This window comes from Podarcis melisellensis (assembly GCF_964234715.1).
Source record: "Podarcis melisellensis genome assembly, chromosome: 6".
NCBI classification, from domain to species: Eukaryota; Metazoa; Chordata; class Lepidosauria; order Squamata; family Lacertidae; genus Podarcis; species Podarcis melisellensis.
In genome coordinates, this window is record NC_138538.1 from 33,099,777 (window position 1) to 33,112,703 (window position 12,927).

The following is a 12,927-nucleotide window of genomic DNA, read 5'->3' on the forward strand; positions in this document are numbered from 1 at the left end:
TAACTTCAGGAGAAAGAGATAAAAAACTGCAAAGCAAGACCAATTGTATAAGGAATCATACACTACTGACAGCAACATCTATTGGGGACTGATCCCTATTACTGTCAGAAGCAAGATATCTGCTTATTATATACCGAAGTTCATGAACATTTTCTGCAGAATATCTGTTTATATAACACCCTCTGCAAGTGGGACTTTGTCAGCCATTTTTTGGAAGACAGGGACCACCTTCCCCCTACTTTATAAAACAACCTGTTCTTGAAAAGACTCACCGTTTCTTTAATGTTTTTCTGAAGTCCTGCAGCTCCTTCTTCAGGTCTGTAAGATTTTTTAAAGAAGAATTGGCATGCAATGAAAATGGGGCTTCCTTAACCCAGAGCTTAATAAGAGCGTTGATGTGGTCGATGTATTATCAAGTGGCAAAGTCTTGGCTTGTGAGCCTCCAGAGCGATGCAGCTTACCTGTCTGTGGTGCAGAAGAAGTCTGCTTCGCTTTCTTCTTGAAGCCGACTGATCAGTTACGGCAAGAGAAGAAAGGTGAGGAGGGAGAGAAATCAAGAGGGAAGGAGAATTCCTTAATTAGCCATGTAGTTGCAGGAATGCCTCCTCTAAGCATTGACAGTTGTTACAATTTAGATGTTAAGCACACTCAAGCCTCACAGAATTCTTAGGGCTTAAGTGTACAGTTCATACTTATACTGACTTCAGTGAGACAAGCATGGTTCGCTTTGTATTTGTCAAACTGGGAAATGCATCATCTATGTTTCTCATTTAAATATTCTATTAAAACATGACATTCAAATGCCTAATGGCAATTACAGTAATAGAGAAAGCCCTTTGTTGGCCTGTAGATTTTAATGGGTATCTTTCATGAATAAGAATACCTATAGTCGCATTATACATATCATACTGGATATTTTTTTTCTTTTGGAATGGCAGCAGTTCTCCAGGGTCTCAGGTCACTCACACCATTTGCTTCCTGATCCTTTAAACTAGTGATGCCAGAGGCTGAACTGGGAAACTTCTCCATGCAAAGTTATGTGCTCTACCACTAAGTTATTGTCCCTCCCATACTTATTATTTGCATTAATAACGCCATCCTATGCATACCACTGAGCCTAGGGCTTGCCGATCAGAAGGTCAGTGGTTCGAATCCCCGTGACGGGGTGAGCTCCAGTTGCTTGGTCCCTGCTCCTTCATCCTAGCAGTCTGAAAGTATGTCAAGTGCAAGTAGATAAGTAGGTACCTCTCCGGTGGGAAGGGAAATGGTGTTTCCGTGTGCTGCTCTGGTTTGCCAGAAGTGGCTTAGTCATGCTGGCCACATGACCCGGAAGCTGTATGCTAGCTCACTCGGCCAGTAAAGTGAGATGAGTGCCACAACCCCAGAGTCATCTGCAACTGGGCCTAATGGTTAGGGGTCCCTTTGCCTTTTTATGTATACATACTCAGAAGTAAGTCTCATTGTACTCAGCGGTGCTTTCACCCCTGGTAAGCATGTTTAGGATTGCAACTTAAGTAATAGTTGGTCCTCAGTGCCAAAGCATTATTGTTTAGGCTGACAGCAACATGCTACCTTGACTAACCTACCCTGTATGATCTTGAGACCAGCAGTGCAGGTGGCTTCCCCATACTCATTCACAGCGGTGCAACGGTACAAGTCAGCATCATCCGCAGTGATTTTGTTTACCTTTAAAGAGAAAAGAGAAATGGAAATCAGTGAAGAAAATTGATTATTGTTGTATTCGCTCAGCTCCTGCTTGCTGGTTTCCCACAGGTGTCTGGTTGGCCACTATGGGAACAGGATGCTGGATGAGGTGGGCTATTGGTCTGATCCAGCAGGCTCTTCTTCTTCTTCTAAGATGCTCCATTTTTTAAGGAGAAGATTCACCAGTCCTTGACATTTTACTGTGTTAAAGATTAAACAGTATATTCACAGGAAGCTGTGTATATACCATACATTAAAGCACACAACTCCCCCCCCCCAAAGCATCCTGGGAACTTCAGTTTACCCATCGCAGAGCTAAAATTCCCAGCATGCTTAAGAAACTGCATTTCCCAGAATTCTTTGAGGGAAGCACATTTAAATCATAGAATCATAGAGTTGGAATGGGGACAAAGGGTCATCTAGTCCAACCCCCTGCAATGCAGGAATCTCAACGAAAGCATCCATGAGAGATGGCCATCCAACCTCTGCTTAAAAACCTCCAAAGAAGGAGAGCCCACCACCTCTCATGGGAGTCCATTCCACTGTCAAACAGCTCTTACTGTCAGAAAGTTCTTCCTGATGTTTCTTGCAACTCGAGGCCATTGGTTTGAGTCCTACCTTCCAGAACAGGAGAAAACAAGCTTGCTCCCTCTTTCATGTGACAGCCCTTGAGTTATTTGAAGATGGCTATCATATCTCCTCTCAGTCTCCTCTTATCCAGCCTAAACATACCCAACTACCTCAGCTGTTCCTCATAAGGCTTGGTTTCCAGACTCTTGTGGTTCTTGGTCGCCCTTCTCTGCACACGTTCCAGCTTGTCAACATCCTTCTTAAATTGTGGTGCCCAGAATTGGACACAGTATTCCAGGTGAGGTCTCACCAAGGCAGAATAGAGTGGGACTATTACTTCCCTTGACCTGGACACTATACTTCTGTTGATGCAGTCTAAATGTCTAGTGTGTACATAGCCATAGATAGCAGTTAATCCTCACCTGCAGGATAAACTCATTTGTGGCTGGACTGAATGATATCTGGTATTTCTGAGGATCATCCACTGCCTCATTATTGCGTTTCCAGAACACTTCTGGTTTTGGTTCACCCTTGACCACAGCTCTGAAAATGGCATTTTTACCTTGGAAGAAAACAGAAGGGAAATGTTTCAGTAGGAAGCAGAAATCCACAATAAAAACGGATGTTGTAAAGGAATTCCCCTTTGAAATATTTGCCATGTGTTTTCTAGTTCCCTCCTAATAAGAAATAAAGCGTTCTAGCAGATGCCTTAAAAACACCAAAAATAGTTGGTTATTAAGCTGAGGCTCCAATACTTTGGCCACCTCATGAGAAGAGAAGATTCCCTGGGAAAGACCCTGATGTTGGAAAAGATGGAGGGCACAAGGAGAAGGGGACGACAGAGGACGAGATGGTTGGATAGTGTTCTCAAAGCTACCAGCATGAGTTTGACCAAACTCCGGGAGGCAGTGGAGGACAGGAGTCCCTGGCGTGCTCTGGTCCATGGGGTCACGAAGAGTCGGACACGACTAAACAACAAATGTTTTGTTTGCTTGCATTGTATTTTCATTTGCATTTGTTCACATAAAAATCCCAGGAATTTAAAGGAAGAGACTCTCTCCACACAGCCGCCGCCCCCCCCCCCCGATATACAACGGGGCTAGTTCTCCTCTCTTCCTCCGAAAGAGGAGGAATTTGCTCAGCTATTCAAGAATTGTAATAATCAGTTCTTAGGCGATGCCTCACCTTCCTGTAATGTTAAGGTAATTGGCTTCCGCTCAAAGTCAGGTGTGCTGCACCCTTTCGGAATGTCCTCCACAAACTGTGTGATAGTCACTCCAGGGACGGCCGATCTCTTCAGAGTTTTAACTGCAAAGTAATAAATATTGACCGGAGGTGGAGCAAGAGGACATTTATTAACTGAAACTTCTCTAATAGCTCAAATCCCATTATGCTAATTACCACAAGGCAGCAAGCTCGAAAGATAATTAGACTGTAAATGTCCCCTCACCAAAAAATGTGGTGTTTTGTTCTGACTTCTTTTTGAGAAAACATTTACTGAGCACCTGAGAGAAATAAATCTAGCCAACTTTAGGTGTTTCCAGATGCCTGTTTATTATGAGACTGCTGCTCCTCTTCCATGCAAGATGTTGCTGTTGATTGTTGTTGCACTGTTTGCACAATATTGTTGGCTTCAACATGCCAACCCATCCTCTCCCCACCCTTTAATCCAGATTTATTCTTTTGAGGAGAAATCCATTAAGAAAAAAAAATGCTGCCTGTGACCCATTTGCAAATTAAGTCCCATTCTGGAAACACACTTTGTATCTTCCATTCCAAGGCCAAAAAGAGATCCTTTGGAAGTAATTTTGGGTATCGTAAATTACAAACATTACTCCCATTCTAGAACATAGCTGTCAACTTCTCCCTTTTCTTGTGAGGAATCCTATTCGGAATAAGGGAATTTCCCTTTAAAAAAGGGAAACGTTGACAGCTATGTTCTAGAATGTCTGTGTAGTTGAGGTTCTGGTCTGCCATGTTGCTTGCCTCTCTCACCTCCCCTCCGGCCTGCCATTCCTCTTCTGGCAGCAACTGGAGCTCAGCAGGAAAACCTGATGAATTCCTCCTGCAGATAAATGGCAATCACCTATTAGTATACATGGCTGGGGGACACACTAGCAATAACAATAACAGCAATAATTTTATTATTTATATGATGTTGTTATTGAAGTGTGTGCACCCAGGAAGGCTGCAGAATGCAGACCATTCATATAATAAAAGGGTACTTGTGATAACATGGGTCTAGGGCCTCAAAACCTCTGCACCCCACGCATGAGAATTTCACATGCACACAAATTCTCCTCTGTGTTAGTTTTTAGATCCAATGTTGTTTCTCCTTAGATGGAGAATGATTGCTGGGGCTATAGGAGCCACAGGAGAAATCATTACTGTGCTATTTGAGACTAGAAGGCTGGTCTCAGAGAAACTCACATAGCTCCCAAATGGACAAATGAGGATCATTTTACTCCTTTGGATGAAGTACAATAAAATAAACCAGGAACAAAGAAATAGGCTCTTTGAATATTTGGCTTTGGCTGTCTTGGCCTGCCTGCTGTTGGCTGCCTGCTGATCCAGGCAGAATTATAACTGAAGAAATGCCTATCGCTGCTTGGAAATAAAAGCACTAGGTGGTGCTAGAGAGATCGTTCAGAATCAGAAAATGACGGAAAGTTGTTTGTTGTGTCAACACCATCTCAAAATGAGGGTGCATGGCAGATGTTTGCGTACCCTTCCGATGTTGTTCACATAGTCTGCCTTACAAATTAAGGATTACAGAAATAGATTTACAAATTTCTATCTGAGAAAAAAGAGATGCTGACATTTCAGAGGAAACCATCAAAATATTTATATTTCACCAATCTGCTGACATTCCAAAGTCATCATGCCACTTTTTCAAAAAAAAAAATTAGAAAGTAATGTGCTTAATCAGAAATCGAGGAACTTCTAAGCAATAACTTGCATACCCTATGATAGAGAGCATCTTGCTGACTTTCTATGGAAAAGTGTATCCCAAATGCCACTTATGGTGGGACCATTCAGGTAGTAGTAGTAGTAATAATAATAATTTATTATTTATACCCCTCCCATCTGACTGGGTTTCCCCAGCCACTCTGGGCGGCTTCCAAGAAAATATTAAAATACAATAGTCCGTAAAACATTAAAAGTTTCCCTAAACAGGGCTGCCTTCAGATGCCTTCTAAAAGTCTGGTAATTGTTTTTCTCTTTGACATCTGGTGGGAGGGCGTTCCACAGGGCGGGTGCCACTACTGAGAAGGCCCTCTGCCTGGTTCCCTGTAACTTGGCTTCTCGCAGCGAGGGAACCGCCAGAAGGCCCTTGGCACTGGACCTCAGTGTCTGGGTGGAACAATGGGGGGGTGGAGACGCTCCTTCAGGTATACTGGGCCGAGGCCATTTAGGGCTTTAAAGGTGAGCACCAACACTTTGAATTGTGCCCGGAAACATACTGGGAGCCAATGTAGGTTTTTCGAGACTGGTGTTATGTGGTTTTGGCGGCCGCTCCCAGTCACCAGTCTAGCTGCCGCATTCTGGATTAGTTGTAGTTTCTGGGTCACCTTCAAAGAGCGCATTGCAGTAGTCCAAGCAAGAGATAACTAGAGCATGCCCCACTCTGGCGAGACAGTCCGCGGGCAGATAGAGTCTCAGCCTGCGTACCAGATGGAGCCCTAGACACAGAATTGACCTGCACCTCCATGGACAGCTGTGAATCCAAAATGACTCCTAGGCTGCGCACCTGGTCCTTCAGGGGCACAGTTACCCCATTCAGTCACCAGTATGACTGCTTCTTAATTGCTAAAATCACTAGCAGCAAGCAGCACGTATAGCCTCTCTCTTAACAGTGTATCTGACTGAATTCCTCTTCATCCCAGGTGGCCCAGCCCTTATTGGACATTGAAGCCATAGGGTGTACACTCAGACTCTTTAAGCCAAAATCCACTATACCTCCACAGGGTTCTTTACATGCCATCTGTCATTGGATGGGCATCTTGCTTGTTTGAAATAACTGCTTTGGTCACACCATATACCTCTCTGTGAATAGGTTTCAGAGAACAGATCTTGCAAAAAACAACAACCTTGACTCTCTAATGCCATTTCAATTGTAAATGTGGGACTAAGCTACATTGTCAAAAAAAAAAAAAGCTGTTTATATGCATTGTTTATGCATTATAACACTGTGATATCAGATGGCACTGTGGAGTTCCGTTTTTTGCCAACCAGATTTCTCATACAAAGTTCACAACACATTTAACTGAAATGCTTCTTTCATATGTCTAGATTTAATTCCCACTGAATTCAATGATAATGGAGTTAAGGGGGAAGAAATCAAATGCAAGTAACTTGTTAGAAAGACACATTGCTGGAAATGCTTTATGTACCCCAACTGACCGGCAACCTAAAATCAGCAATTTGAGGCAAGGGGGAAAAGCCAGAATAAAATCAGAAATAATGATGGGACCAAAAGAATTTGGGGGATTTGCAGTTCCAGATCTAAGAAGAAACTTGGAAGCTGCATGCTGGAGCCGGTTGAAAGAGTGGATGCTATTCAAAAATACTGAAATCTTGGAACTAAAGGGATAAAATTTATGGTTGGCATGGCTATTTAATCTACGGGAAAGCACAAATGCATAAAGGATTCATGAAACTTTTAGTGAGAAAGGCCCTATTCAAGGCATGGGAGAGAATGAAAGAGAGAATTATAGAAAGAACCCCATGGTAGATCTCTCCAATAGAGGCAACCTCAATATTAAAAAATAATACAAAAAATTCTTGGCCAACTTATAAAGATCTGGTAGAAGGAATGAATGAAAATACAGTACCAAATTAAAAGAATATGAAGAACTTAAAAAAGGAATAAATTGGCTGGAATATTTTCAATTTAATGCTACATATGAGAAAGATATAAAGACCAGAGGATTAGGGAATAAAATACCAAAATTAGAAAAAGGTTTTACAGAATAACCAAAAAATACTCACCAAAATATATAGATTATTAGACAACATTCATCTAGATCAAGAAAACAAAGGAAAGATATGCAAAAGTGGGAACGAGATTTAGGCTATACAATTGAATATAAATATGGGGGGGAGGGAATTGGACAAAAAATATAAATTTCATGGCCTGCTACTCATTAAGAGAGACCTATATGAAGATGCATCACAGGTGGTACTGGGCACCAGACGGATTGGCAAAAATGAATAAATCAAGTAGCAATAAGTGCTGGAGATGTAATAGAATGATTGGTACCCTATATCATATGTGGTGGACATGCCCAGAGATTTAAAAATTCTGGAACATTCTTCTTCTTCTTCTTCTTCTTCTTCTTCTTCTTCTTCTTCTTCTTCCCCCCTTTTAATTTCCCCTCTCTTCCCTTTTTCTCTCTTATCATTATTCTTTCTTTCTTTTCTTTTTTTTCTGGCTTTTATTGTGGAAAATATGTATATAAGTTTGTCTGCAGTGTTATGTATTCTTTTATTTTATTTTCTTATTTCTTTGTAACAAATAAATAAATTAATAAAATGATTTTTTTAAAATAATAATAATCAGCAACTTGAAATGAATCCCAGTTTTGTTTTTAGTCAGAAGAACCAATGCCCCACTTGTGCTACAAACACTCGTGGCTTCCCCAAAGAATCTTGGAAAGTGAAGCTTTTTATAAGGGTATTTTGAGAGTTGTTAGGAGACCACATTCCCCCTGCAGAGCTAGGGTTCCCCGAGTTCACTGGGAAGAGGGATTGACTGTGAAACCACTCTGGAAATTATTGCTCTGTAAGGGGAATAGAGCTCTCCTAACAACTCTGAGGATGCTTAACAAATTAGAGTTCCCAGGATTCTTTGGGGAAGCTATGATACTGCTTTAAATGTATGGTGTGAATGGGCCCTAAGTCAGGGATGGGGAACCTATGCCTCCTGCAGACGTGCTGGTCTGCAACGCCCAACATCCCTGACCATAGGAGCCCAATGAAGAAGAAGAAGAGTTTGGATTTGATATCCCACCTTTCACACCCTTTAAGGTGTCTCAAAGCGGCTAACGTTCTCCTTTCCCTTCCTTCCCCACAACAAACACTCTGTGAGGTGAGTGGGGCTGAGAGACTTCAAAGAAGTGTGACTGGCCCAAGGTCACCCATCAGCTGCATGTGGAGGAGCGGAGACGCGAACCCTGTTCCCCAGATTACGAGACTACCGCTCTTAACCACTACACCACACTGGAGTGCCACTATCTCCCCATTCCTGAAGTACTTTCTATGATTTCCATTTTGTCTAACACCAAGGAATATGTTCACAGGGTTACACATGCATTTTAGACCCATATGACTATGCCTATTGAATAATATGATAAACAAAGATAGCTGCCTGTATACTTCTATAGTCCCATCTAAACTGGTCAGTGCCAACACCTGCCAAGATAACATGAACCAATTGGCCAAACAGAGCAGATGATATTCCTGCTATGTCCTATTCCTTGTCCTTATCTGTCCTTATCTCTCTATTAGCTGGTAGAATGACTTACTGAAAGATAGAATCCTGGACTTGATGATGACTATTTCAACAAGTCTGTCACAAGGTATTGTCCAGAGAGTTAAATGGACCCTCCAATCTCAGAGGTTGTAGGAGCTAACAGTAGAGGAGTGGGGTGCCTTTCACAACCTTCATGGTCTTGGTAACAACATGGAAAATTCACCAAATACATAAACGCTCAAGGTTGTTGCAAAACTAAAATAAAAAAATGTGAATAAAATTACAAAGCTAAATCATTTGGTGTGTGTGTGTGCCAACAGGAAATAACAACCAGTAATTTTTTTAAGGAAATGGGAATTACTCATTAGAGAGTGGAAATAATTTGTGAATTAGTAACAAATAGTAGGTAAAAACTCCCCTCCCCCTGCATTATGAAACTCACCATCATTTTGCTTTTCAGGGGTGTGTGTAGTTGTGAATAGTTGTTTATTATTATTATTATTATTATTATTATTATTATTATTATTATTATTATTATTACATTTTATCTAGAATCTACTGCTTTTAAGTGAGCCATTTGGGTTAAATTCTATTTGTGGAAGGACTTTTCATACAGTGGACACCTCCGCTAATGGATGAGGAGCAGAGATTATTTTTGTATAGGTGAAATTAAGATTCCACCCCCCTCCCCACTATGCATCACTTTGCACTTCTTTACACTAAATTGCATTTGGCATTTTACCACCCATTTACTCAGTTTGGATAGGTCCTTTTAGAGCTCTTCGCAATCTCTTTTCGTTAGTATAATCAGCAAAATTGGTCACCTCACTGCTCACTCTTAACTCTAGAGCATTACTTTTCAAGTTTAACTTTTCAAGTTAAAAAAGCACAGTTCTCAATACCAATCTTTGGGGGGTTCTGCTTTCTACATCCCTCCATTTGGAGAACCGTCAATTTCTTCCTTTTCTTTGTTTCCTGCTACTCAAACAAATCCTGGCTCACAAGAGGACTTTATTGTACCCTCACCTGCCCAAGCCCACCACTTAGTAGCAAGAAGATACTTTAATTCAAATCACAAATCCCCTTTTGCTTGTTAAAGGTTCTCTTTTTCTCTCACACCCAGTTCCCATTTGCCATATAGGAAATACAGCTCTGGGATTCCAATACCTCCTAAACACTGATATTTTGCTGTCACCATATGAACACGAATATCTACAGCTTTCTCACAGCCTGGATAGCTTGGCCAAATATGAGGCATGGTTTGAAAGAGCAAATCTTTATTACTATAGTAAAAGCTGACTATAACTAGCTCATGTATTATTTGTTCTTAATAACAGTGTTTGGATACTTTGTATTTTATAACATGTGTTATAAAATATTCACATAGAAAATGTTACATTAATGCAAAGTTACTAATATACATAAATCAATATCAATTCATTTTCCTTCTGACAAACCCTCCCTCTCAGCCTCTGGGTTCTAACTCTCATCCACAAAAGTCTCACAACGAGAAGAGAAACAGCAGTCATCACCCTAGTCTCTCACTCTATTTTTTTAAAAATAATTTTTATTAACTGGCCAATCACATCAAATTAAATCACATCATATAAATTCCAAATTACAAAGCCAAATTTTTAAATTTTGTTGGGGGAACCCATACTTCAAGATCCTAGTCTCTCACTCTAGACTTGTTATTTATCCTTCACCCAGAGAGGATTTACTATTCGGCAACCCTTAAAACAGGAGTTTGCAAACTTTTTCAGCAGGGGGCCAGTCCACTGTCCTTCAGACCTTGTGGGGGGGGGGCACAAATGCCCCACAAATAACCCGGAGATGCATTTTAAATGAAAGCACATATTTTACGAATGTAAAAACACCAGGCAGGCCCCACAGATAACCCAGAGATGCATTTTAAATAAAAGGACACATTCTACTCATGTAAAAACATGCTGATTCCCGGTCTGTCCACGAGCCAGATTTAGAAGGCGATTGGGCCGCATCCGGCCCCTGGGCCTTAGTTTGCCTACCCATGCCTTAAAACTTGTCATTTCCATGATCTGCTTGCATGAATGTGAGCTCTGCATGCAGATTTGAGCTGATCCTCACACAGATTCATAGCCATAATAGTATTAGAAAATATTGTGCCTCACAACTGTCACTAAGAACTATGAAGTTATGAGCATTAGTAACCCAGGCTCACACGCAACATAGATCTGAATTTTCATTGTTATCAGAAGAATCCTGGGTCTAGCTTTTCTGCTTCCTTTGGTTTAATGATTATCTGTGGTGACCTGAATCCACGAATCGATGCTGAATGGTCTAGCGAAGGACCAAATAACTACATTCAGTTCGGTTTGCTTTTGTCTTAAGTGTGAGCCGACCTAACTCGCACTTCCCGAAACAATATGCAAACCAAAATGAGGCTATCCTTTGAAATTTGCACTTCTCCAAATTTTGTGATACAGTTCTTCAACCAAATAATGGGGGGGGGGGGTATATTAGGAGAAAGTGTGAATAAAAGTAGTAGAAATCAGTTTTTTAAAAGCATGCAAAAATGCTTTCTATTATGGGAATTTGCTTTGCAAAAATGCTGTACAGTATCAGGCAAAATTGTATGCAAAAATAGGTATATTAGGAGAAATGTGCAGCGGCAAGACTCGGTCTAAAAATCACATAAAAACAAAGAGAGCAGGGTAATCAAAATAGGTAATCTTTGGTTCCTGACTCAAGGAAAAGCCTAATAGACACAAGACCTGATATCAGAAAGGCTAATTACTGTCTATCATCACATCATAGCATCTCAGCCTCATACTTTTCGTTCTTACATTTGCTTGATTTGTATACATATTTGAGAATGCAGAGATGGAATAATTGTCTGGGACTATTAGCTCACCATACCTTCCAATTTCCGCTACCAAATAGCTTTAATATGTTAAACAACAAAATGTGTGTTTGGGGTGTGCATGCGTGGTGATAAAATCCAGATATAATGTTCTTTTTCTATGCATCAGCCAGTCAGCCTTCCTCTATGTCCAAAAACAATGAAGATTCTTATGGTGCCTTAAATACTAACAAATTTATTATGGCATAAACATTTGTAGAAGACCAGAGTCCGGTTACATCCCCTTGTTTATAAAAAGAGGTAGGGGGTACAGAGAACAGGAATTAACAAGAAGCCTATTGGAATAGTTGTCAAATCTCTCAGTTTTCTGATCTTTCAGGACCAGACTGCTTAAATCAATAGTCAGTCCACCTGAATTAATGGAGCTCAGCTGGTCCATGTGAAAAGCTAGACTAGACATCCTTACTAATGCTCTACCATAAATTCTTGAGTATTGTGTTCCAGATGCTAATCCTATGGCCATTTTGTATATACTGTATTCAACAAATACATATAAATTTAATAAATCAGATAACCCTTTGGGGGGGGGGCAACAATGAAATATACTCTTCTGGCAATTTCCTTGGCCGTAGGAACATAAGCAGCCTAATGCCAATGTTGTTTGGATCTTTCAGAATATTATACTGCCTCGCAGTGACATACAAATATCCTATTGAAGCCATGACTGGTTTACACAAGCAGCAGAACTTGTGTACTCCTAAGCAAGAGCCAAGTTATGTCTGATGCAGGAAATCTAACCACACTTCTCCCAGTGATTTCATTTTTACTTTAAGCAGCTATGGAGGAGAGGGCAGAGAGCCCTGATTTTTATCACAGTAGTGGTGCTAGAGGAGGATGGGTTAATTCTGTCACGGTTTCCCTGATTTAAGTCACACATGTGACACTAAACACTGTTAAACAGTCGTGAAACCTTTGACAGAAGTTCCTGGAAAACAATTATTATTATCCCCAGCAAGCAGCATTGCTGCACTTAGTTCATGATGCCATAACATGTCATGCATGATGTGACAAGTCCCTTATCATGTCTTTTTGAATTTCCCATTCCCATAGTGTCACTGCAGGGTTTTTTTTATTATTCTTGTTTACTTTTCCTGTATTTTTGCCTCTGCAGAAGCCACACAGACTCAGCCACTGACAACGATGGGGTACATCACTCCTATAATTATTCGATTGTTTTTGTTTTTTTTTAAAGGCATTTATGTGCATTTGATCCTTAGCGTTTCTGAGTGGTGTACGTAAAATTGAGCCATACAGAAAATACAATAATAAAAAGTTG

At 40.7% G+C, this 12,927-nt stretch overlaps 1 protein-coding gene across 1 annotated transcript in view; it reads right to left on the minus strand.

The window, feature by feature from the left end:
* The window catches only part of IGFN1 (immunoglobulin like and fibronectin type III domain containing 1), a 46,176-nt gene that overhangs the window by 27,574 nt on the left and 5,675 nt on the right, over positions 1–12,927 (minus strand). Inside the window, exons 2-7 of the mRNA XM_081915458.1 lie at positions 4,270–4,339; positions 3,460–3,582; positions 2,697–2,836; positions 1,587–1,686; positions 462–509; positions 273–318 (exon numbers count right to left, since the gene is read on the minus strand). Of these exons, the coding sequence (XP_081771584.1) occupies positions 273–318; positions 462–509; positions 1,587–1,686; positions 2,697–2,836; positions 3,460–3,582; positions 4,270–4,288 (476 nt within the window). The 5' untranslated portion in view covers positions 4,289–4,339. The remainder of the gene's footprint in view (positions 1–272; positions 319–461; positions 510–1,586; positions 1,687–2,696; positions 2,837–3,459; positions 3,583–4,269; positions 4,340–12,927) is intronic.